The 24440-nt window shown below is 36.8% G+C and overlaps 1 protein-coding gene across 1 annotated transcript in view; it reads left to right on the top strand.

Moving 5' to 3' along the window:
- LOC108355127 (structural maintenance of chromosomes 3) overlaps positions 1-23653 on the top strand; it is a 278962-nt gene extending 255309 nt beyond the window's left edge. The window contains exon 5 of the mRNA XM_017606318.1: positions 23308-23653. Within this exon, the coding sequence (XP_017461807.1) occupies positions 23308-23316 (9 nt within the window). The 3' untranslated portion in view covers positions 23317-23653. The remainder of the gene's footprint in view (positions 1-23307) is intronic.
- Positions 23654-24440: the final 787 nt, after the last annotated feature.

Raw genomic sequence — 24440 nt, 5'->3', positions numbered from 1 at the left:
GTTCTCTGTCATAGTATTAATAACACAATGTTCGAAGGGTCCAATTTCACAAAATCCATTTTCATTATTTCCGGTAAGTAACACAAAATAATGTCAGGAGCAAGTAATAATGTACCTTTGTACTATTTAGCATGTCATTGGACGGTAACAAGACCAACTTTAATTTAAATCTAATAAATACATTCTAGCGTGTCTCAGTCCTTTACCCACAAAAGCGGCTAGAACTTTTTTTTCTATTCGAAATAGCAAGAGTGGCACCTTTCTGAAATATCTATTAAATGAGCAATTTGTTTATGTAATGTAAAGTTATAGCTCAGTACATTTTTTTTCACCAGAGATACTCAAAGTTGGGGAATAAAATAACAAAAAGTTAAAAATCGCAATATAGTCCTAATTTTATAATGGTTCCTTAATATATTTTAACTACATTGCATTTGAGTATGGAGAAGCAACTATCTGAAAGTATTTTACATAAAAAATTTACTAAGTATAGCCTTGTTTGTAGATGCAGTTAGAGAAAATACATGAAAAGGCACGATTTTTCTTTAATTCAAAAAAATTTTAATATTTCAAAAATGGTTACACTTTTACCTGAACATTTTTTGCTTATCAGGGAGCTCACCACCCCACCTGCCTTCTCCTCAAGTTTGGCAGGTTATTTCTGGGACACCCTGTAGATGCACGTTGGTCATTTACGTTCGACTATTATTGGAGAGCCCATTTTTCGTTTGTTGGAGTTTCTGGCGCACTATAAGCGTAAGAGCTAATCAATGCTATCACAGAATCCATCATAGTCCGATTTTTCATGAAATCTACGAAAATGCTATTGAATTCAAGTAGCTACGAGCGCAGCGTATACTTTGAATACACACATTCGTAGCAGTTCAGATTCAGTGATCGCTAGTGATCGTAGATTTTATGAAAAATCGGACTACCATGGATTCCGTGATAGCCACCAATATGTATTCTACTTTGACAAGATGTTGGAGAATGGCGGCAACACAGCCGTATACCTACTCTATGCTTTTACGCACATAGGCTAAATTTCTCGCACCTAGCTAAAGTGAAGGCATACCTTCACCATTACAACTTAAAGTAAAAAAGTTTAAGGCATGCAATAAAAGAATACAACAAAACCAAAAAGTGTTCTCAAAACTATTAAACATAAAAAATTGCACGAATAAAATCCATAATATATAATAAAATAAAATATCGCAATTGTTTTTATATGTCCATATTTACAAAATGAATCTTAAAGCACCCACAATAAGTCCTAAACCTATAAATGACTACTAAGAAAAATAATAAATAACAGAAATGTGAACAAGTATGCCGAAAAATCTCTAAATAGTAGCGAAACTGNTGGTTACACTTTTACCTGAACATTTTTTGCTTATCAGGGAGCTCACCACCCCACCTGCCTTCTCCTCAAGTTTGGCAGGTTATTTCTGGGACACCCTGTAGATGCACGTTGGTCATTTACGTTCGACTATTATTGGAGAGCCCATTTTTCGTTTGTTGGAGTTTCTGGCGCACTATAAGCGTAAGAGCTAATCAATGCTATCACAGAATCCATCATAGTCCGATTTTTCATGAAATCTACGAAAATGCTATTGAATTCAAGTAGCTACGAGCGCAGCGTATACTTTGAATACACACATTCGTAGCAGTTCAGATTCAGTGATCGCTAGTGATCGTAGATTTTATGAAAAATCGGACTACCATGGATTCCGTGATAGCCACCAATATGTATTCTACTTTGACAAGATGTTGGAGAATGGCGGCAACACAGCCGTATACCTACTCTATGCTTTTACGCACATAGGCTAAATTTCTCGCACCTAGCTAAAGTGAAGGCATACCTTCACCATTACAACTTAAAGTAAAAAAGTTTAAGGCATGCAATAAAAGAATACAACAAAACCAAAAAGTGTTCTCAAAACTATTAAACATAAAAAATTGCACGAATAAAATCCATAATATATAATAAAATAAAATATCGCAATTGTTTTTATATGTCCATATTTACAAAATGAATCTTAAAGCACCCACAATAAGTCCTAAACCTATAAATGACTACTAAGAAAAATAATAAATAACAGAAATGTGAACAAGTATGCCGAAAAATCTCTAAATAGTAGCGAAACTGTATCTCAATAATAAAAAGTAATTTTAAGCAAAAAATACAACCGATTTCAATGCGCGTTCCGATCGTTCTGGTTACGTAGACCCGACGGTCCTCCCTTTTTTTAAAATCGGTTAAAAAAATTAATACGTATTCTACAGAAAAAAATCAAGATACATATTTNGGTCCTCCCTTTTTTTAAAATCGGTTAAAAAAATGAATACGTATTCTACAGAAAAAAATCAAGATACATATTTAAAGATTTTAAGTAAAAATAAATAAAGGAAAACTTGTACGTGATATCTAGACCAAGGTGTATTCATGATACAAAAATTTGAAGGTAAAACCGCTGAGAGGCAGCCTGAATATTTTTGAAGTTTGCTAACAACAAAAATGTTTTCAAATTTTCAATCTCACAAATACATTTTCATTTTCAATCTCAAATTGTTTTAGTTTTATTTGGCATTTGAGTTGCTCTCAAATTTCAATTTTATAAAGTAGACAAACTTCAAAAAATAAATGATGGCCGACGAATTGAGCCAGCGGTTTTACCTTTAAATATTTGTGACATGGGTGCTTGGTACAATTATTACAAGTATTGTCTTCCCAGAGAGTTTTGCTTCACATCGAAATTCGTTCTCCCTTATTTTCATTTTGACGCATTTCAATGTTGATTCTTTTACTTTTAGTTGGCTTTGCTTTTCGTTTTCGCCCAATTTAGTTTTTATAATTTTTAAGCAAATGTTTATTTTTCGCCTTTCGCAAATTAAATAAGTTCTCTGCAAGAAGGTTTGGTAAAAAAAAACGTGGACATCTATGGTATATGGTGTACAGAAATATCCCTTTTCCCTTAAAGTAAACCTTTTAGTGGGCAACAATGATATTTTTCAAATAAGGCAGATCGAAATATGCGCTGTCTGTGAAGCATTGTATAGGCTTAAAAGTATGGAAAGCGCCATTTTGTTTATTTACATTTGAAAACAGCTGAGATCACCTGATTTTCAATTATCTCATTCTCCGCACAGAGTTACATTCAAGTTTCAGAAAAGCTTCAAAATGTTAATTGAGAAATATTTTAGAAAAATGTGTTTTTATTTATTTGAATTGATTAAATAAGAAATTAAAAACGCATTCCAAGTCTTGCATTTCCAATAATAACGATAAATGTGCATGTTCCAGGCAATAATTTAAAATATTTGTGAAACTTATCGTTTTGCGCTAAAATACAACAATGTGTCTAAAATTCGTTGTCATTGTTTCTGTTTTGAATACCATATTCGTGCCTGCTGGTAGAAAAAATAGGTAAATTTGCATTTATTTTTAAGAAAACATATAAATTAAAATATATTTCTTTCCAGAGCGACATGCGGACAAGTGAGATGATAAATTTGTATGATGAATATCGCGGAAAATCTTTTGCATCAAAATTTCAACAGGGATGCTTTGGGACGTATTTTTTGAAGACAAATTTTTTATAAATCTTGAGATTGTTGGTTTATTCTAGAATTAAAAAAGCTAGTTTATATTAAAGAATATATTTAGACTAGAAGTATGTAAACTACTTTTTCACGAATTGAAACGATTTTAATGAATATTCATGGTTACCATTAATAGTAGTATAACAGTTAGATATAATGCATATTTGACAAGAAAGATAGAACACAAGATTGCGCCGTCCTGGCGGCGATGACATATCTGTACAAAAAGTAAACAAAGTCAAATTGGATGTTGAAAGAAAATGTGAGAACAGCCAATTTTCTTAATAATACATTTTTCGATAAGGCACGTGTTTTATTGTGCTAATTTCTAATAGCCCTATTCATAAAAAATAAAGTAGCTTAAAAAAAGGTTTATAAATTGAAAAATGTTTGTAAACGGCAATTTAAAAAGCTTTTTAAAATTTTTATTTTTTATGAATAAGGCGATAAAAATATATGATTTACAATAACTTTTAACAAGGAAAATACGAAAAAATGTGATTTATGCGGAAGTGGGTATTGGTGAATTTCAGTGCACTTAAAGTTTCGGAGGTTTCGTTTACTTTTAGATCAGAATTGTCAAAATTGAGAAATTCAAAGAAGCAGTACAATAATCACAGAAAAGAAGATTGCGCCGTGAATGTTCTGGTATCTTTTTAGTTTCGGTTTGACAGCCAGCTGTGTCGGCCGCTATGGTGTAGTGGTAAGCAGTGCGCGCTTCCACTCCGCAGCACCTGGATTCAAACCCTGGTCAAAGCAACATCGCAAAAAAATATAGAAAAAAGGTTTTTTCTTAACAGCGGTCGTCCCTCGGCAGGCAATGGCAAACCTCCGAGTGTTTTTCTGCCATGAAATACAGCTTCTCATAAAAATACAATCGCCGTTCGGAGTCGGCGTAAAACTGTAGGTCCCTCCGCTTTGTGTGACAACATCAAGGTGCATGCCACAATTCGGAGGAGAAGCTCGGCCAAACACTAACATATGTGTAAGCGCTAATCTATTATTGACAGCGAGCTGCTGTGATAATGTGGAAATTTACCACAATGAAGAAAAATATAACAATTAATTAATTAATTAATTTTTACAAATTTAGTGAGCAGTAGCGCGTTTCAAGAACGATATTTCGGACAAATCGTTAATGAACAACTATTTTTCCTTCCCGTCTGCTTTGGTTTTGGCAAAAAAGTTGATTGGATCCTGCCGGCGATCAAGTCATTTCAACCACAAAATACTATTATTTGCAAGAACCATTCACTAAAACTGTAACTAACTTTTTATTACTTATTAATTCCTTTTTGATATTCAGCAATAGCAAGATGGAAAAAATTATAAACCAAAATTAGTAATATTTTTATGAATGTAGTTATAAAAGTTCACAGAGGAAACGCCAGAAAACAATGTATTGGCAACAACATAAAATGAATGGCAATTTAGATGTCAACAGAATAATAACTACGATAAAAAAGCATGAGAGAAGTGTGCGAAGGAGGAAATCTTTTCGAGTTGAACAACAAAGCTTTAAATGCCGTTGTAAAACGGTTAACAAATTTCTTATAAAATATTTTGATTTTTACCATGATAAAAACATTACAAGGTGAAATCATTCAGGGACAGTCTGACGTTTGCCAGCAATATAATTTTAAAATTCGAACTCAAGTTCACACACACATTCTCATTTTTAATCTCAAACAACAACAATTGTGAACAATTTCATTTTTTATTTTCAATTTTATATGATTTTAAAATATTTGCAAACGTCAGAAAAAAATCATGGCCGACGAATTGAGAGAATGGTTTTACATTCTGATATTTTTATCATGATTTTTACTGGGTGTAATTGAAACTCAGTCAAAAGAGTTTAAGGAAAAGAAAAATTTGAGAATAATAAACAGAAAAAGAGATAGGTGCACAAAAAGTTAAGTTAAATGTTATACCAAAATTCTTAAAAAGTAAAAAATAGATTTGTTTTAAATGCTACTGTATAGAGCTCTTTAAATCATTTTATTTGTTATGAATAAGGCCACTTTTTGGCTGGCGAAATATGTGGTTTTTTTCAACTTAATAAAAAAGCGTATTTATCCACATTAAATTTTTTTTAATATTAAATGGCGCAACACAACAACTCTTTTTGTTGCACGAAACCCTTGAACACGTGCCTGTCATCTATTTCTTCTGTTTCGACATTTCGCTATTTTGCATTTCTTTCATTTTGACGTCATTCGCATTGTCAGATTTTTTAAACTCGTTTTGGTTCGACGTTTTGCTATTTCATAGTTCTTTCATTCTCATGTCATCCATCTTCCATTTCTTACCTTCCATTGCCGTTCGCATCGTCGAACGTGCCTGTCAAACACTGCCGCCATCATGCTTTTCAGTTTGGCAGGCACGCCCGAAGACAATACCTGTAATTATTGTACCATGCACGGGTGTTTTCAACAAGGTGTTATTGACAACTCACTGCGGCTCTCTTCTAAGGTACTATTATGTAAAAAATATAAGCAAACGGTTCAAAATTCATACAAATTTTTTCAATTTGACTTTATAGGCTGGTTCTTCTGAGAACAATTTAAAATTCAATCACACTTTGTTAAATACATTTTGATCTCTACCAAATAATATACTTCCTCTGTAAATATTTAATGAAGTGTTCCAAAATACGCTCCGAGCGCGTTTACTGTTGATCATTTGATTTAAATAGTTTGTCAAACAATTAATGCTATAGTTTGATCGGAGTTAATATTATATTCAGTAATTAATCATATTACATTAAAACATAAGCTTATAAAAGGTGAGAAATTATTTAGTCTTAATATGCATATTTTATATCGTCATCCAAAATTCGCTCCGAGCGCGTTCACTATTGATCTTTTGATATAAATATTGTTTGTCAAGCATTCAGTAGTGAAGTTTGATCGGAGTTTATATATTATTCTGTAATTAATCATATTACATTAAAATATAAACGTATTATATGGTAGAAAGTTTTCTTTTTTTAATTATACTTGCATTTATTTGTTGGATCTGCTAATTTTACATCTATTAAGCCTAACAACAAGTTTAAAAATCAAACCCTGGGGTTGAGGCCTGTTGGTTTAACGTCGCTCAACGAAAGGCTGGTAGATCTCTTCTTCGCAGGCGTGTTATATTTGTGGTGTTGCAAAGGCCACTTGCCAGGGGATTCGGGTGGTTACGCAGTTTTATTTTATATTTTTCTCTGCTGCTGTCGATTACAGATTTAACCATCGGTATACCAAGGTCCCTATGTATATTTTCATTGCGGACATACCACGGTGCTCCGGTTAAGGCCCTTAGCGTTTTAGATTGGAATCTTTGGATCGTGTCAATGTTGGTTGCACAGGTCGTACCCCACAGTTGAATACCATACATCCATATAGGCTTAATGACTGTATTATATACAAGTAGTTTATAATCTAGTTTCAGTTTTGATTTTCTGTTTATAAGCCAGTTCACGCTAGCTGACTTTAGCTTCATTTGTGTAATCTTGGTTGATATGTGTTTGCGCCAAGTTAGTCTCCTATCCAAGTGTATTCCTAGATATGTCACCTCATTGGCTTGTGGAATATGGACATTATTTAATTTGATTGGGGGGCATACTTGCGGTCTGAGTGAAAATGTTGTATGTTTACACTTCTGTTCGTTGACTTTTATGCGCCAGTTTGCCAGCCATTCTTCTATGCGTAGTAAATGTTCCTGTAGTACTCTTGACGCTCTGTTGGGACATTTATTACGACTTACTAAGGCGGTATCATCAGCGAAGGTGGATGTGAGTATATCCTTGCTAGTTGGAATATCTGAAGTGTAGCTGATATACAGCATAGGCCCGAGTACACTTCCTTGATGAACGCCAGCCGTTATCGACATGTCTTTTGAAGTGAAATTAGATACTTTTACAGCAAATTTTCTGTTAGTTATGTATGATTGAAATATTTTGTGGAATTCCGGCGGCAACAATTTTTTAATTTTATATATAAGACCGTCGTGCCACACTTTGTCGAATGCTTGTGCCACATCGAGAAAAATTGCAGAGCAGTACTCTCTGAGCTCAAATGCCCTTCTGATTTCATTTGTAATTCGATTAACTTGTTCAATTGTACCATGTTTTTCTCGGAAGCCAAATTGGTGTGCTGGTATTAAATTGCGTTCATGGAGAAAGGAAGATATCTTTGATAGGAGTACTTTTTCGAATACTTTGGAAAGACAGGGCAGTGAGCTTATTGGTCTGTATGAGGACGGCTGTGTTGCGTCTTTTCCAGATTTGGCTATCATGATTATCTTCGACATTTTCCATGATTTCGGAAAGTAACCGAATTTGAGGATAGCGTTGAAAAGGTCAGAAAGAATTGCTAGTGCAACATACGGTAGCTCTATTAGCATTTTCGGAGTTATAAAATCAGCACCCGGCGAGTTCTTTGGATTAAGCTGCTTTACTATAGCTTTTACTTCTAAAGAGTGTTCGTTGGACAGTTTGGCTGAAACACATTCTTTAAATGGTGTGAAAAACACTCGGCTCTCTCCTGCTCACTACGAGCACAGGTACCACTTTGGTTCCTAATTGTCATTTCCGTAGCCACTGGTGGTTTCAAGTATTTTAGCGATTTCCATAGAGAGTATCTTTCAGTAGAATTCGGGGAAAGTTTGTTAATGTACCTTTGCAAGTGTCGATTCTCTGAACGTTTGAGTGCTTGTTTCAGTTTTCTACTGGCAGCTTTATACAGTAGCTGTGAGGTTGGTGAGCGATGGCTCTGCCGCTGTCTTCTTATACTACGTTCAAATTGACGAGCTAAACATATTAAATGGGCTTGAACCAGTTAAATGAACAAAACATGTTCATAAACAAGTTAAATCGCATGCAATTGTTGTTGGAAAATTGAACCAGTTAAATCATTTAACTCGTTTGAAAACCAGTTCAGCGCAGAGTTGTATCAGAAACCTTTCTGCTCCGACCAATCAGAAAGATCCAAAAGCTTTCATTTGACACGCCAACGTTCAAAAAATTTATATTCTGAAAAATATTAAAAATTAAAAATTATCAAAAAATATCAAAATTGTATGCATGTCTGCTCGCCAAAAAAGAGGCCAAGGCGGTAATTAGTTCCCAAGAGGTCTCATCGAACGCAGAGATAAATAGTGCGTACGAACTAAACATTTTGAAGTCCCTAAGTTATCCGTATGCGTTAATATCATGAAGCAGACATTCGCACAAAGCCAATTGAAACACAAAAACTTGATTTTGAATATTTTTTTTCGAATTTTTATTGGTAATCAAACAACCGTCAAAGTTAACTCCAAACGTTCAATGTGGACGATTGTGTTTTCCAAAAAGCTCTTTTTCATTTAACAAGTTAAATGGGGCCAATTTGAACGTAATATTCGGCGCCGCTTTTCTGCCACAAATTTTTCCTATTTCGGTGTTTGTAACTGATGTATGCGTAGGTGGTACTTGGACTTGATTTGGTGTTGCCAGGCCAGCGGCTGAAGTAAAGGCTTCTTTAATATGTTCAACAAGGGAGTCTATATAACCCTCGCAGTTAAGTGCAGCGTTTAATTTAAGGTGACTACTGATGTACTTTTTATATTTAAGCCAGTTGGTGTTATTTGAAGTTAGACGAGGCTCAATCTCGATGTTTTGGGTCTGTTCATATAGTTTTATTAATATAGGGGAGTGATCGGATGATAGTTCAGGTAGAGTTTCTGCCGTTATGTTATTTCTGTATATGTTTCTTGTAATTGCGAATTCTATTAGGTCTGGTATCTTCTTTATATCGGTGGGCCAGTAAGTAGGTTTACCACGAGATGTGACCTCTAGTCTATTGTGCCTGTTTATAATGATATTGTATAACTGCCGACCTTTTGGGTTAATAAGGTGTGATCCCCAGTACGTATGATTTGCGTTGAAGTCGCCTCCTGCCAGGAATATATTATCCAGACTATCAAAGAAATCTTTAAAGTCATTTTCAGAAATTAAAAATCGCGGTGGGCAATAAATAGCCGATAGATTCAAGTCTCGGTCGCGGTTTCGTAAGCATATGGTAGTTGCTTGCAGACAGGCTGTTGCTTTTGACTCTAGAATATTGTGCTTTAGACGATTTCTAATCAGCACCGCTGTGCCTCCATGAGCTTTACCATCTGGGTGATTTGTGGCATAGAATTTGTATCCAGGTATGGAGAAATTATATTTATTTGTTAAATGTGTCTCGGACAGTAGCATAACATCTATTTTATATTCAGTGAGAAATTTACTGAGTTCTAATCTACGCTGGTTTACACCGTTAGCATTCCATAAGCAAATTTTCAATTCACTCATTTTTCATTCACTAAAATTTGCAATAATTGGTTTTGAGCCTTTATGAGGTCTTGAATCATATTTTGCATAGTAGACATGAATTGAGTCATACAATGGGTAAGATTCAAATCATTCCTTCTATGCCACAAGTAGCGGGGTTCGGCTGCATTTGCTCAGTATTATTCCTTTGAATATTTGCAAATGTTTCTTGATTGGAGTTTGATGTCGCCGTGCTTGGCTGCGCTTGTAGTTTTAATGCGTCGGCAAAAGAAACGTTGGGAACTCGCTGCGCATCGGCAAAAAAGGCTCCTGATGTAGTGGTTGATGGCGTGAGGTGTTGGTATGTATAAGAGCTAGTTGGAGTGGTGGAAGAACGTACGGCTGTGTTGCGCTGATTGATGCGAGACTTTAAGTCTTTATATACAGGGCATCCCCTATAATTGGCGGTGTGGTTACCTCCGCAATTACTGCATTTCTTTACAGCCACATCAGCTTTGATAGCCTTGCAAGAAGCGGAAGTGTGAAGGTCGCCACAGGCAACACACACTGGACGCAAGGTACTGTATGTTCTGGTATGCCCAAATTCTTGACAATTTGTGCACTGTACGGGACCGTTTCGTTTGTGCGGCTCCTCCACTGTTATTCTTCTGTGTAGAAGGTATCGTAGATTGTAGATTGGGTGCACTGCGTTTTTATTCATTGGCTTTGTTTCTGGCTTAAGTTCTACCTTAAACATAGGTTGAGCGATTTTTGCTCTGTTGATAATATTGACAAAATTTTTAACAGCGAATCCTGCCTTCTCTAGAGCATGAGCAATATCACCAATGGGCACACTTGATTCTCTACCTTTTATTACTACTTGCAGTCCTTTTCTGCTTTTGAGCTGGTACGTATAGAAGTTTTTCTTATCGTCATTAAGGTGTTTGGTTACCAACCGGTAATTTTCTTCAGTTAGAATCTGAAGTTTGGTCTCTTTCATGTTGCCCTTGGTAATTGACGTTACGTGGAACGTATTGTCTCAGATAAGCTGAGTTAATTTATTCACGAGCTCACTACAGTTTTGGGTTTGGCTTTAGAAACTTCATTCGGCTCTTTGTCACATTCATTGTCCAAAATCGCAAACTTATTTCCCAGTAGAGGGTTAATGTCAGTGGTTTTCGTCTTTGCAATTTTTGATGGATTTGCAATTTTTTGCTGCTGTGGGCTTAATTTTCGTTTGACTTGTATATACCTATCAATACCCGTTTGAGTCAATGTACGGGTTGTTGGATTAAGTAGGTCAACTTGCGCTGACCTGCGTTGCTGGGCTTGGGCTGGTGCCGAAATTGCCGTTTATGCAGGTGTGGGTGAACTGCGTTGTGAAACCGCTGTCATTGCTGAGTTCGTGATTGTAGTCGTTGTTGTGAGAGCTGCGCTCACTGTTGTTACTGTGCTTATTGCTAAGCTAGTGCTTTGTTGTTGCATTAGAACAACTTGGTCTACCAGAGATATTGGCGACTGTGCATGCCAAGATGTAATGCACGAGGTTTGGGGGGAGGGAGAGTACGATTTATCGCGATCAGCATTGTTTGTGGGGGAAACGAACGAATCGATCAGCTGAATGCTTTTGGTCAGCTTCTGTTACGGCAAGGTTTATTTCACTGCACTTGGTGCTTGTTTCACTATTCGGTAAGCGCGGTGGGGCCGGAGCTGCTTTTATTTTATTGTATGTCGGCACATTTATTTGAATTTCTCGCGGCATTGCGAAAATTCAGAAAAAGTAATTTATAATTATAGGCAAATAAGCAGAAAGCTTATTTATGCCTAGTATTGTCTTTTTGCGTTGGTTCTGTTTTTTTTTTTGTCTTTGCTTTACGTGAATTATTAATAATTTCTCGGCGGAGCGATTAAAAAAACACGTCCGCACAGGTTGACAGTCAACTCAAGGTAGAAAGTTAGAAATTATTTAGTCTTAATATGCAAAATTCGCTCCGTGTCCCAAAATTCGATCCGAGTGCATTCACTATTGATCATTTGATTTAAATAATTGTTTCTCAAGCATTCAGTACTATAGTTTGATCGGAGTTTATATATTCTTAAGTAATTGATCACATTTTATTAAAATATAAACCTATAATAGGATAGAAATTGTGAAATTATTTAGCTTTGACGTGTATAGTCGGCCAGAGACAATTGCAGAAAACTGCAACTACTCGTGAAAACATACAATAAAAGCAATGTAGATGAAAGTAATAAATATTATTATTAAAATAAGTTTGAAGCAACCTTTATTTCTTGAATTATACATTTTCCTAATTGTTCAACATGTACTATTGTTCGTTTGCGCATCAATGTAAACACCGAGTTATATTGTAGTCGATTATTTAACATAGGCTTGAAAATATAATATTACGTTCAAATTGGCCCCATTTAACTTGTTCAATGGAAAAGAGCTTTTTGGAAAACACAATCGTTCACATTGAACATTTGGAGTTAACTTTGACGGTTGTTTGATTACCAATAAAAATTCGAAAAAAATTTTGAAAATCAAGTTTTTGTGCTTCAATTTGTTTTGTGCGAATGTCTGCTTCATGATATTAACGCATACGAATTACTTAGAGACTTCAAAATGTTTAGTTCGTATGCACTGTTTATCTCTGCGTACGATGAGACCTCATGGAAAATTACTAATTACCGCTTTGGACTCTTTTTTGGCGGACAGACATGCATACAAATTTGATATTTTTTAATGATTTTTAATTTTTAATATTTTTCAGAATATAATTTTTTTGAACGTTGGCATGTCAAATGAAGCTTTTGTGTCTTTCTGATTGGCCGGAGCAGAAAGCTTTCTGATACAACTCTGCGCTGAACTGGTTTTCAAACGAGTTAAATGATTTAACTGGTTCAATTTTCCAACAACAATTGCATGCGATTTAACTTGTTTATGAACATGTTTTGTTCATTTAACTAGTTCAAGCCCATTTAACATGTTTAGCTCGTCAATTTGAACGTAGTATAACCTAGCGGAGTTTTGTAAATAAAATTAAACCTACTACTTGTTCAGTTCGTAGCAACCCTTACAGTAGCTCCTGTTGCTCTGTAGAGTATATAAGTCGCGTTGCTGATCTTAAAACTTCAATCGGCTTCGAGCTTGCGCCAAGTGCACAGTATACAGGGTGCCCCAGAAGTAACCTGCCAAACTTGAGGAGAAGGCAGTTGGGGTGGTGAGCTCCCTGATAAACAAAAAATGTTCAGGTAAAAGTGTTACCGTTTTTGAAATATTTACATTTTTTTGAATTAAAGAATAATCGTGCCTTTTCATATATTTTCTTTAACTGCATCTACAAACAAGGCTATACTTACTAAATTTCTTATGTAAGATACTTCCAGATAGCTGCTTATCCATATTCAAGTGCAATGTAGTAAAAATATATTAAGAAAGCATTATAAAATTAAGACTATTTGGGGATTTTTAACTTTTTTATATTTTGTTCCCCAACTTTGACTATCTCTGGTGAAAACAATGTACTGACCTATAACTTTACATTACATAAAAAAATTGCTCATTTAATAAATATCTCAGAAATGTGCCACTCTTACTAGTTCGAATAGAAAAAAAAAAATGATAGCCGCTTTTGTGGGTAAAGGACTGAGACACGCTAGAATGTATTTAATAGATTTAAATTTAAGCTGCTCTTATTGCTGACCAATGACATGCTAAATAGTACAAGGGTACATTATTACATGCTTCTGACATTATTTTATGTTACTTACCGGGATTCGGACTAGAGTCAGTAACAAGGGCCATATCAATATTTTTTGTGAAGGATGGGTTCACGTGAAATAAAACATACACGAGTTGTTTGCAGAAAAATTTATTCATGTATTGATAAAATATGCTCAAATTGGCGACCTTCTACTCTAATACATGCTTTTAAGAAAATACGCTTATAGAGATCTTAAACTCAATTGGGCTATCTCAGCAGCAGCTCCATTTAGTTGTTCCGGCAAATGCTCTTCGTCCAATCCATCGGCGAGGATAAGTTTCGTCTAAATGAGCTCTTACTTCACGCTCGTAGTGAGCACCCGTCATTTCGCAGCCATAGTCTTCACCGCAGGTTTAAGGGTACATCTTCTAAAAGAGTTGGAAGTCGTTCCTGAAGGAACTTTAAATAACTGTGGGAGTTGGGCGTTGGCGGCAGTTCCACAGGTCCCAATATCTGAAAATTACAAATACCTATTGTTTATTCAGCAACGATCTTATTTGAAGTGAAAAATATTGAAATACATTTTTCCATATTTTGTATAAAAAACAAAACTTGCTGAGGATCGATTGTAGAGTGTAGAAAGAATAAAGTTTATAATTCCATTTGCTGAAATCCAACACTTCCCCTCAAATGGAATCTTACATATGAATAATAAGTATGTTTAGTCTAAATTGTAGTTAATCCAATTTTTTTAATGCAATTACTATGTTTCGGCAATGGTGAAGCTTTAGTCAGCACGTCAGCTGGCATTTTATCAGTCGACAAATATTCAATTGAGATTTCTCCTCTCTCCACTGTGTCTCTAATAAAATGATGACGGATATCAACATGCTTCGTTCGATTATGAAATATTGGATTTTTGCTTAACATTCCTGCGCCTTGATTGTCATTAAAAATTTTAGTAGTGCTTAGCTGACCCTGTATTTCAGTTAACAAACGTCTAAGATGTATCGCTTCTTTTGTTGATTCAGAGAGCGCCATATACTCTGATTCTGTACTTGACATTGCAACAGTTTTCTGCTTTCGAGAATCCCAGCTTACTGCAGCGTTTGCTAGCTTGAAAACAAAACCTGTATAGGATCTTCTGTCGTCTATATTAGCGCGCCAATCTGCGTCAGCATAACCAACTAGTTCTTTTCCGGTTTTCTTAAATACTAGTCCCATGTTGGCAGTTCCTTTGATGTATCGTAATACCCGTTTTGCAGCTATCCAGTGTTGATGTCCGTAATTTTTATTGTATTGCCTTAAAACTCTGACTGCATGTGCGATATCAGGTCGTGTCGATACTGCTAAGTACATTAAAGACCCAATAAGATTCTGGGATGGTATATTCCGAACTTCTTTCTTCTCTTTTTCGTTATTCGGGCTCATTTCCTTTAAAAGTTTTGTACTCGGATTCAAAGGAGTTGAGACTGTCTTTGCGTCTTGCATGTTGAACCGTTTTAAAACATCCCTCACATACTTTTCTTGTGACATCGTTACTGTATTGCTTTGGATATCCTGCTTGAAACTAATGCCAAGACAGAATTTTAACTCACCCAAGTCTTTCATCTCAAATGATTTTGCTAGTTCCATTTTCAACTCGTGCATTGATGCTACAATCAAATTATCGACGTAAACTGTGATGATGACCATATCCTTTTGTCTTTTCTTCATGAACACGCAAGGATCTGATTTCAATGGCTGGAACTTCATTAGTTTCAATTTCTCATCTAGTTTCTTGTACCATTGTCTACCAGACTGCTTCAAACCGTAAAGTGTTTTCTTAATCAACCTTATCGCCGTGGTATTCTTTTAGTTCATCTTTGCTTAAAATTTAGTCGAATTCCTTCGGTATTCTCATATAAATTTCTTCTTCGATATCCGTATTTAGGTACGCAGTTACAAAATCTAGGTGATGCAATGTTATGCCATATTCCGCTGCTAGAGCTAGCAATAACCGGATAAATCCAATTCTAGCAACAGGTGCAAACGTTTCGTCAAAATCAATTCCAGGTATTTGAGTAAAACCTTTTGCGACCAATCTAGCCTTTCGTCGTTCTATAGTGACGTCAGGTTTATACTTCGTGCGCAGGACCCACTTGCATTCGATGATTTTCTTCTTAGCTGGCCGATCTACTATGACCCATGTGTTGTTTTTCATCAAGGCATCGTATTCACTCTTCATCGCTTTTCTCCAATCAACTGCTTCTGGACTAGACAAAGCTTCGGCGGTTGATAATTGGTCGTCCTGCACAACTAAACCAGCAGTGTTGTGGTGATCTTGAACAGGCTCGCTTGACGCTTCTTCATTCACTGGACGCACCATATTGAACAATTTCCGTGGTCTTCCTCGTTTTTCTGTCAGAATCTTCTTAGGCCTCCCTGGTCCTCGCAGCGAAGTCATGGGAGTGACAAATTGCTCACTGCTTTCGAATTCTGATGTAGTACTATACCCTTCATTACGTTCTGTACTAGACTCTTCATTGGGTTCTTCACTGGCTTTTTCGAAACTGCTTCTTATTGCGTCGTTTTTGTTATTGCAAAGGTCAAAATCCATGCCAAAATCTACGCTGTTGCTGCAGTCCTCTTCAATAATAAATTCTTCGTAATTGCTTGACTCGAAACTGTGCGTAAAAGTTACATCTCTACTTCGCAGAACTTTTTTCGTGTCTGCATCCCAAATCCTGTAAGCGTTAGTTTCTTCTGAGTATCCGATGAAAATGCATTTTCGCGACTTGGGTTCAAACTTTCCCTTCTTCAGAGTTTTGTCCAGGGCATATGCCGTAGAACCAAACTTTCGCAAGTGGTTTACGTCTGGAACTCTTCCAGTCCACAACTGGAATGGAGTTTCGCCTTATAGACTGCGAGATGGACATCTGTTTCTGATGTAATTTGCTGTCAATACTGCAAAAAGATGGGGGAAGTCCATATTGTATCNTTTCAAACTTTTCCTTCTTCAGAGTTTTGTCCAGGGCATATGCCGTAGAACCAAACTTTCGCAAGTGGTTTACGTTTGGTACTCTTCCAGTCCACAACTTGAATGGAGTTTCGCCTTCTAGACTGCGAGATGGACATCTGTTTCTGATGTAATTTGCTGTCAATACTGCTTCTGCCCAAAAGTATGGGGGAAGTCCAGATTGTATCATCATGCATCGGGCCATTTCTACTAATGTCCTGTTTTTACGCTCTGCACTACCATTCTGCTGCGGCGAGTATTCTACTGTCCGTTCGTGTTTTATACCCTCTTTCTTTAGAAGATTTTGCATTTCATTGTTCACGTATTCGGTGCCGTTATCTGATCGGATGCATTTAATTGATTTACCAGTCCTTTTTTCAACCATTCGTTTGTACTATTCTATCTATTAAATACATTCTAGCGTGTCTCAGGCCTTTACCCACAAAAGCGGCCATAACTTTTTTTTCTATTCGAAATAGTAAGAGTGGCACCTTTCTGAAATATCTATTAAATGAGCAATTTTTTTATGTAATGTGAAGTTATAGCTCAGTACATTTTTTCCACCAGAGATAGTCAAAGTTGGGAAAGAAAATATCAAAAAGTTAAAAATCGCAATATAGTCCTAATTTTATAATGGTAGCTTAATATATTTTAACTACATTGCATTTGAGTATGGAGAAGCAACTATCTGAAAGTATTTTACAATAAAAAATTTACTAAGTATAGCCTTGTTTGTAGAGGCAGTTAAAAAAAAATACATGAAAAGGCACGATTTTTCTTTAATTCAAAAAAGTTTAAATGTTTCAAAAACGTCGACACTTTTACCTGAAAATTTTTTGCTTATCAGAGAGCTCACCACCCCACCTGCCTTCTCCTCAAGTTTGGCAGGTTACTTCTGGGATACCCTGTATACAGTAATAAACCTTTTTGAGTAATCTTCGGGGGTAAAATTTGATCAGGGTTGATGAGGAGAAGGAGCATGAATTTTGCTGATTCAGAGGTTCATACAAAATTACTGTGGTATGAAAGGGTGCAACAACCGTACTAATTCAAAGTAGCACAGGTAATTTTGTAAACAATCACTTTTCTCATTATTTTAAAAAGATAGTTGCTATTTATTTTCCAATATTCAGATATCCAGCTTGTAGCCAGAGGCAGTGGCTTGTGAGGTTCACTACTCATCATATTGAACAGCTCCGAGTAATGGATAATTGAATGTGTTGGCTGAACTTATGACCGCCATAACCAACGCACTCTCCAACCAAATGCGTGTCTTGAATTTATACGGTAGCAATTCATAGCAATTGCTATTGTATGTGTGTATGATTCATATTTGTAATATTCTATACTTTGATGTTAAGAATTTTTAGAAGTTCCGCTCAAAGTTGGATGTGCTTAATGAGCTGTCTGGGCGAATGGGCTGGCAGGCATTGGAGTCTCTATAACTAAACAAACCTGGTTTTTTTTTTAATAAAGATCTAAATAAAAGTTAGAGTTTTCTTTGATAAGTACACAAAATTCACGTTTTTTAATAAAAAATACGATGTGAGTTGCCAGTTTATAGAAACACAAGCGTTAATTATGTACTTAACTATTGATATTATTCTTAATTAAGCATTGATACTATTGATTGTTCATAAATTCAATTCAATAAATTTTATAAATTTTATCCTCGAGAAGACCTTTTTCTAATCATCAGGCGAAATGCCCCACAGTAAGTGTTGCCGTGCGCACAAAACGAAAACGCTGCACACAACCCAAAAGTACTCCTCGAGGACCAATTGGGGAAAAACTTCAAAAAGGTTTATTCAAGGCGCATCAATACAAGGTAGTGTTGATTGATCAGCTGGTTAGATATTTTTGTCTCTACACTAGTACAGGAGAATGCCATCCAAGACGAAGTGGCGCAACTTTAGGATGTTCACAAAACGAAATGACGAAAATTATCTCCTATTCGCTTTCGTTTTGACATCCTCCTGTACCAAAAAGCAATAACAAAATACACGGGACTTTTACTTATATGCAATTGCCACCACCTTGTATGGATGCGCCTTGGGTTTATTACTGTATATACTGTGGCCAAGTGAGGTTCTCTCGTCCGGTATTGCTTCGGACATTGCCTTGCCTTGATCAAACCCGAAGGTGATTGTATGTGCATGTTATTATACATATGTATTCTACGTTTATTGTTCGTGTTTTTTTTTTTTATCGCAATAAAACGAATTGCTGACTAGCGAACCCTTTCGTATGCAAGATTTACTGCGAAGCGCAAGCAAGAGCGATACATTGGCACCCAACTTAGAGCCCAGCAGTTCGGAAGAAGAACGCGAAGTCATAGCAGAAGGCGAAGAAGACAAAATGGCTACGTTTTCGCCTGATCTTGATGATGCGGGTCTTTTACCCAGTGCACAGCACGTTTCCGTGGACAACGCGATCCATCGGCAGTGGAAGAGTTCATTGCTGCCATTACAGTTTACAAGGACATTGAAAAAATTTCTGACGCAGATGCCTTGCGCGCTATGCCACTTCTACTGGAAGAATACGCAGCGACCTGGTGGATCGGTGTGAAGGACACTGTGGCGATCTTTGAAGATGCAGCTGAGTTGATCCGAACAACATTTTCCCCTCCAATGCCCGATTGGAAAATTTATTTAAATATTTTTGAACAAAAACAACAAACGCGTGAAGCTACCGACAGTTTCATATGTAAGAAGCGACTACTGTTTTCGCAGTTGAGTGATACCATCAGCGAAGCAGTGCAGCTCAATATGATCTACGGTTTATTGTCTATTAATATAAGAGAACGAGTGCGTCGCGATAAAGTTTCCACGTTCGACGAATTAATAGCAAACTGTCGAGATGCAGAAATGATTTTGGCTGAAGCAAAACAGCTTACAATCGAATCTACCGATAAAAGCGAATCTGCGGAAGGGCCAAAAAGGTGTTCGTTTTCAGGTTACGTGGCCACACTGTATTTAGATGTTTGCTTCAAAAAGAAAAAACAACAACAGTCGCAGCAGGCCCAACAACAACCAACTATAGCAGCAAGCTCCAGTGCAGTACCGTCGCATTCCAAACGCGCGGCCGTTTTTGCATGCTATGGCTGTGGTGCACCAGGTGTGTACCGACCAAATTGCCCAAAATGCTGTGGGCATAGTAAAGAAAGCCCTCAATATCTGTCGTTTTAATTGCGTAGCTACCACTGTCGTTGGCAGATCTATTCCATCGGTCCACATTGCGATGTTTGGAAAGATAAGCAACAATCAGCATTTGGTGAGCTGAAACAACTCCTGACGACATCACCCATTTTGAAGCAAGCTGACGAAAGCTCGCCATTTATTCTAAAGACTGATGCCAGTGGATATGCACTTGGGGCAGTTCTACTCAAGGGGGAGGGTACAGATGAACACTCTATTGAATATGCCAGTAGACTACTGTCCAAGGCTGAACAAAATTATTCCACAATCGAGCGAGAAGCTTTAGCCATCGTGTATGCCGTACAGAAATACCGTGGTTATATCGAGGGGTCCGAGGTAACTCTGATTACGGATCACCGACCGTTGAAGTGGTTAATGACACTTAAATCACCAACTGGACGCCTAGCTCGATGGGCATTAATTCTATAGCCGTACAACATAGACATCGATTACAAACCGGGAAATACCATTGTGGTGGCGGATATGCTATCCAGGCCACCTTGCGAAGGAAAGCATGACCCAGACGAACTCTGCCATATATGCTCCTTTGATGTTGAACTCCCGCGACGAAGAGCGAAAGAGTTTCGAGAAGGCCAACTTGGTGACCCAGAGTTGAGAACTATCATCGGCTGTTGCGAAAGGAAGACAGATGACGCCGAGTATTGGGCCAAAAGAGGGTGTACTATGAACGATGGAGTACTCTTCTGTTACCACGATGAAGACAATGAAGACGCGCAACTGGTTATCCCTAAAAATGAGCGTCCAGCCATATTGGACCATTACCATAATAAGGACACAGCAGGCCATTATGGAATTGACCTAACTTCCTGCAAGATTACTTCGCGCTACTATTGGCCTGGTATCCGGAAGGACATCGAAACCCACGTCAAAAATTGCATTGACTGCCAACGCTACAAGGCCACAATGGGGTTATATCAAACGGTATAAAGCAAACAGCGCTTTGAAGCAATTGCTATCGATTTGTTTGGACCATTGCCTCCCGACGCAAATGGGCTACAATGGATCTTCATCGCAGAAGACATCTCCAGCAGCTGGGTGAAGCTTTCTGCATTACCCGAAGCTACCGCCGAAAACTGCAAAAATTAGCAATTGATCCTGCGCTATGGTGTCCCGAGGAAGGTCATCGGCGACAACGGAGTCCAATTTGTATCCTCAGTGATACAGAAGGTTTGCTTTTGCGTCAACATAGACCAAGTGTTTACGCCTGTTTACCATCCACAAGCGAACTCCGTTGAAAGAAAGAAACGTGATCTGAAGACACAGTTGGCGATATTGGTTGGAAAACAGCATCGAAATTGGGCAGAAAAGTTGCCAGCCATACGCTTCGCCATGAACAACACTCGCTGCCAAAGCACTGGTTACACTGCAGCTAATCTAACTTTTGCCCGCGAGCTGAGAACTATTGACGATGTTCAGCACGACCTGAGAGCTGTTATTCATTCCGAAAACTTTATTGCGGAAATCACGCCACACTTAAGAACTCTTGCTGAGTTGGTCGCATCTGCTCGTGAATTTGAGCAAAGACAGCAAAATGCCAACAAAGGTCTCACCAATCCACGAAGACGTAACCAAGAAAACTTAGAAACTGGTTCCAACCTTCTAGTCACTACTCAAGTTTTGAGCAACGCTTTCAACGGTAGGGCATCCAAATTCATTCCAAGAAGAGACGGCCCTTATGTCATCATCGCAAAACAAGGAACTACTGCTTATGTAATCGCGCATGAAGATAACCTCCAACAACCCTTAGGTACCTACCATGCCTCATCGTTAACTCCATATCGAAGTGCTAACAATGCTTCCGAAGAGCCAGTCAACAGGATCCGACGCCGAGGACGTCCCCCGAAAGACCACTTAGTAGGAATGCCCCATCGGATCGATTTCAGCATCCTAGGGGGAGATTGAAGCAATCTTATATTTCTTGAATTATACATTTTCCTAATTGTTCAGCATTTACAGTAGCTCTTGTTGCTCTGCAGAGTATATAAGTCGCGTTGCTGATCTTAAAACTTCAATCGGCTTATAGCCCAGTTATGCATACTTAGCTCAGCATGAGAGTTGTCACATAAGAATCTGTTAAACGGATTTGCGTGTAAGCGGTTACCCAACGCATAGCACTTAACATGTAGAATTCTGTTTGGGTTCAGTGCAAGTATGCATAACTGGGCTATTAGAGCTTACGCCAAGTGAGGTTCTCTCTTCCGTATTGCTTCGGACAGTGCCTTGATCAAACCCGAAGGTGATTATGTGTGCATGTTATTATACATATGTATTCTACGTTTATTGTTCGTGTATTTTTTTTTATCGCAATAAAACGAATTGCTGACTAGCGAACCCTTTCGTATGCAATATTTACTGCGAAGCGCAAGCAAGAGCGATACAAGTTCCATATATAAAACATTTTACACCATTTATTTGAAGTAAATCGGAGTATATTTTTACATATAACATAGTTTCCATTTAACTCATAAAGTACATATTTCACTACAAATATTTCTAAGATCACTTCGAATTACAAAAATAGCGCTAATTTATTGTATTGAAGTATAAAATATTCTAACTATTACGTTCATGTTTACTTATAAAGCGCATAACAATATTTCTCTCGCCATTTATCCGAANATATAAAATATTCTATTACGTTCATGTTTACTTATAAAGCGCATAACAATATTTCTCTCGCCATTTATCCGAAGTTAAAATTTTTAACCACATTATTTTGCTGCACAGCACCTTGAATGCGGCAAAACAGTTGCTTGCAACCCTCAAGTCCTTTATAGGTACCAAATTAACAGCCACAACAACAAAAACCTTTTCGACTGGTATACTGTGCACATAACATTTCACAAACCGAATTACCAAGAAATAGAAACTCACCCGGATGCGATATAGAAATGAAAACCAACACGGCTGCATTTTCTTGGTACACAACACAAGCGCTCAGAGCAATCTAATCCGCAAAATTATTCTGTGCAAAATAAGACTTGAAGAGTTTTTAAATATGATTATCACATTACCTAATTAGCGCACACTATTTTGTTTATTTTTAGTAGAATATAATTTTATTATCTCAGACTTTTTCTATGTTTTCTAATATTCGTTCCTTTGGCATGCAAAAGCAACCATGCGCTCAATTTATTGATGGAAATTTGGTCCCCATAAAGGACTTTCACCACGAAACAGCTATAAAAACAAAAACCTTTTCTACTGGTATACTGTGGTGGCATGATGCAATAATACAAGGTGTTATCGGCTGGCAGCTTCTCGCTCTAATTCCGCCATATTGACTGCCTTAGGTGAAACAGTGCTCCTTCTTTAACAATTCTTTGCCTAATAATATAGTTCAATGTTTTTTATTTTTTCTCAGTATACACATTTTGTTTTCTTAGAAAGGTATTTCATCTTATTTTATTAATTAATATATTAATAATTAATTTCATCTTATTTTATTATTAAAATTTCTTCCCGTTTTTCTTCTTATCTTCTTTCTGAGCTAAGGCGGACTGAAATGAATGAGGTAAACTCGAACTCTCTGCCCCCTCTCATCCACACAAAGCCGGTTTTAGGCGGACTGCAGCGGTCCAGTGTGCGGAGGCCCAATGACCTACATACATTCGACGCGGTTTTGAGTTGGTTTTGGTTGAAATGGTTAACCCGCCGTCAACGAACATATTTTTTGTCACACCGTGAATGAACTGGGTGTGTAACACCCGAAGAAAAATATATGTGTATATAAAAATACAACTACAGTTGAGCGAATTTTTGTATGTTGTTTATTGTGTTGATAATATTTGTGTTGAAAAATAAAAAATAAAAAATAAAAAAGCGTATTCAGTTAATTTGACATATGTTTTGTTTTTTTATATTAAAAAATTAATACAAAATTAAGTGCTTTCAGCTATATTATATTTTAAATAAGACGTAGTGTAAAAACTTTAAAAATGGTTACTAAGCATTTATAAATACAAGTATTCAAAAATAGTTACATACTTAGATAAGTTTTTTTATTCGATAAGACTCATTGCCTATGAAAATTCACACTTATGAAAATTCTTACGTCGTCAATGAACATGGGTGTGAGACACCCGAACGAAAGTTTTCGACTATACACACGCACTTGTTCGCGACCAATCAAAGACTAAATACTAAATGATTAGCCCCAAAACCTGACTGCTCCTTAATGAGTATTTTATTTAACTCAATATATGTAGTTTATTAGTTGATTCCAGTATTTTTTCTAAGTTGGGAAGGGTGTTTTTGGCATGATTTCCTCCGATTTTATGGTGTTTTTGACCTTCTTTATTGGGACAATGGTAGAAGTTTTCCATTCTGTCGGAACTATTCACAACTGAAGGCTTTTATTCACTAATAGGGCGTAAAAGTGACCCCTGTATTCAACGGAGTCTTTGATTACACCCTCGGATAATAAATTATTTCCACCAATTTTTATCTTGTACTTCTTCACTATATGGATAATATCATCTGTGCTAATCTCACAAAATTTAAAGGTACCTTGATTATTTTCCTGTTGAATCTGATCATAATTAACATTTTCTATATTCCTATTAATATCGATGATACTATCAACAAAGAAATTTTACAGCCTTCTGGGCTGTAGCTTTGGGGGTTAC

Source organism: Rhagoletis zephyria, unplaced genomic scaffold (assembly GCF_001687245.7).
Source record: "Rhagoletis zephyria isolate East Lansing unplaced genomic scaffold, Rhagoletis_zephyria_1.1 Rzeph_scaffold_00160, whole genome shotgun sequence".
In the NCBI taxonomy this organism is placed as follows: Eukaryota; Metazoa; Arthropoda; class Insecta; order Diptera; family Tephritidae; genus Rhagoletis; species Rhagoletis zephyria.
The sequence above is the reverse complement of the archived record's forward strand: the minus strand, read 5'-3'. Positions and strand labels throughout refer to the sequence as shown.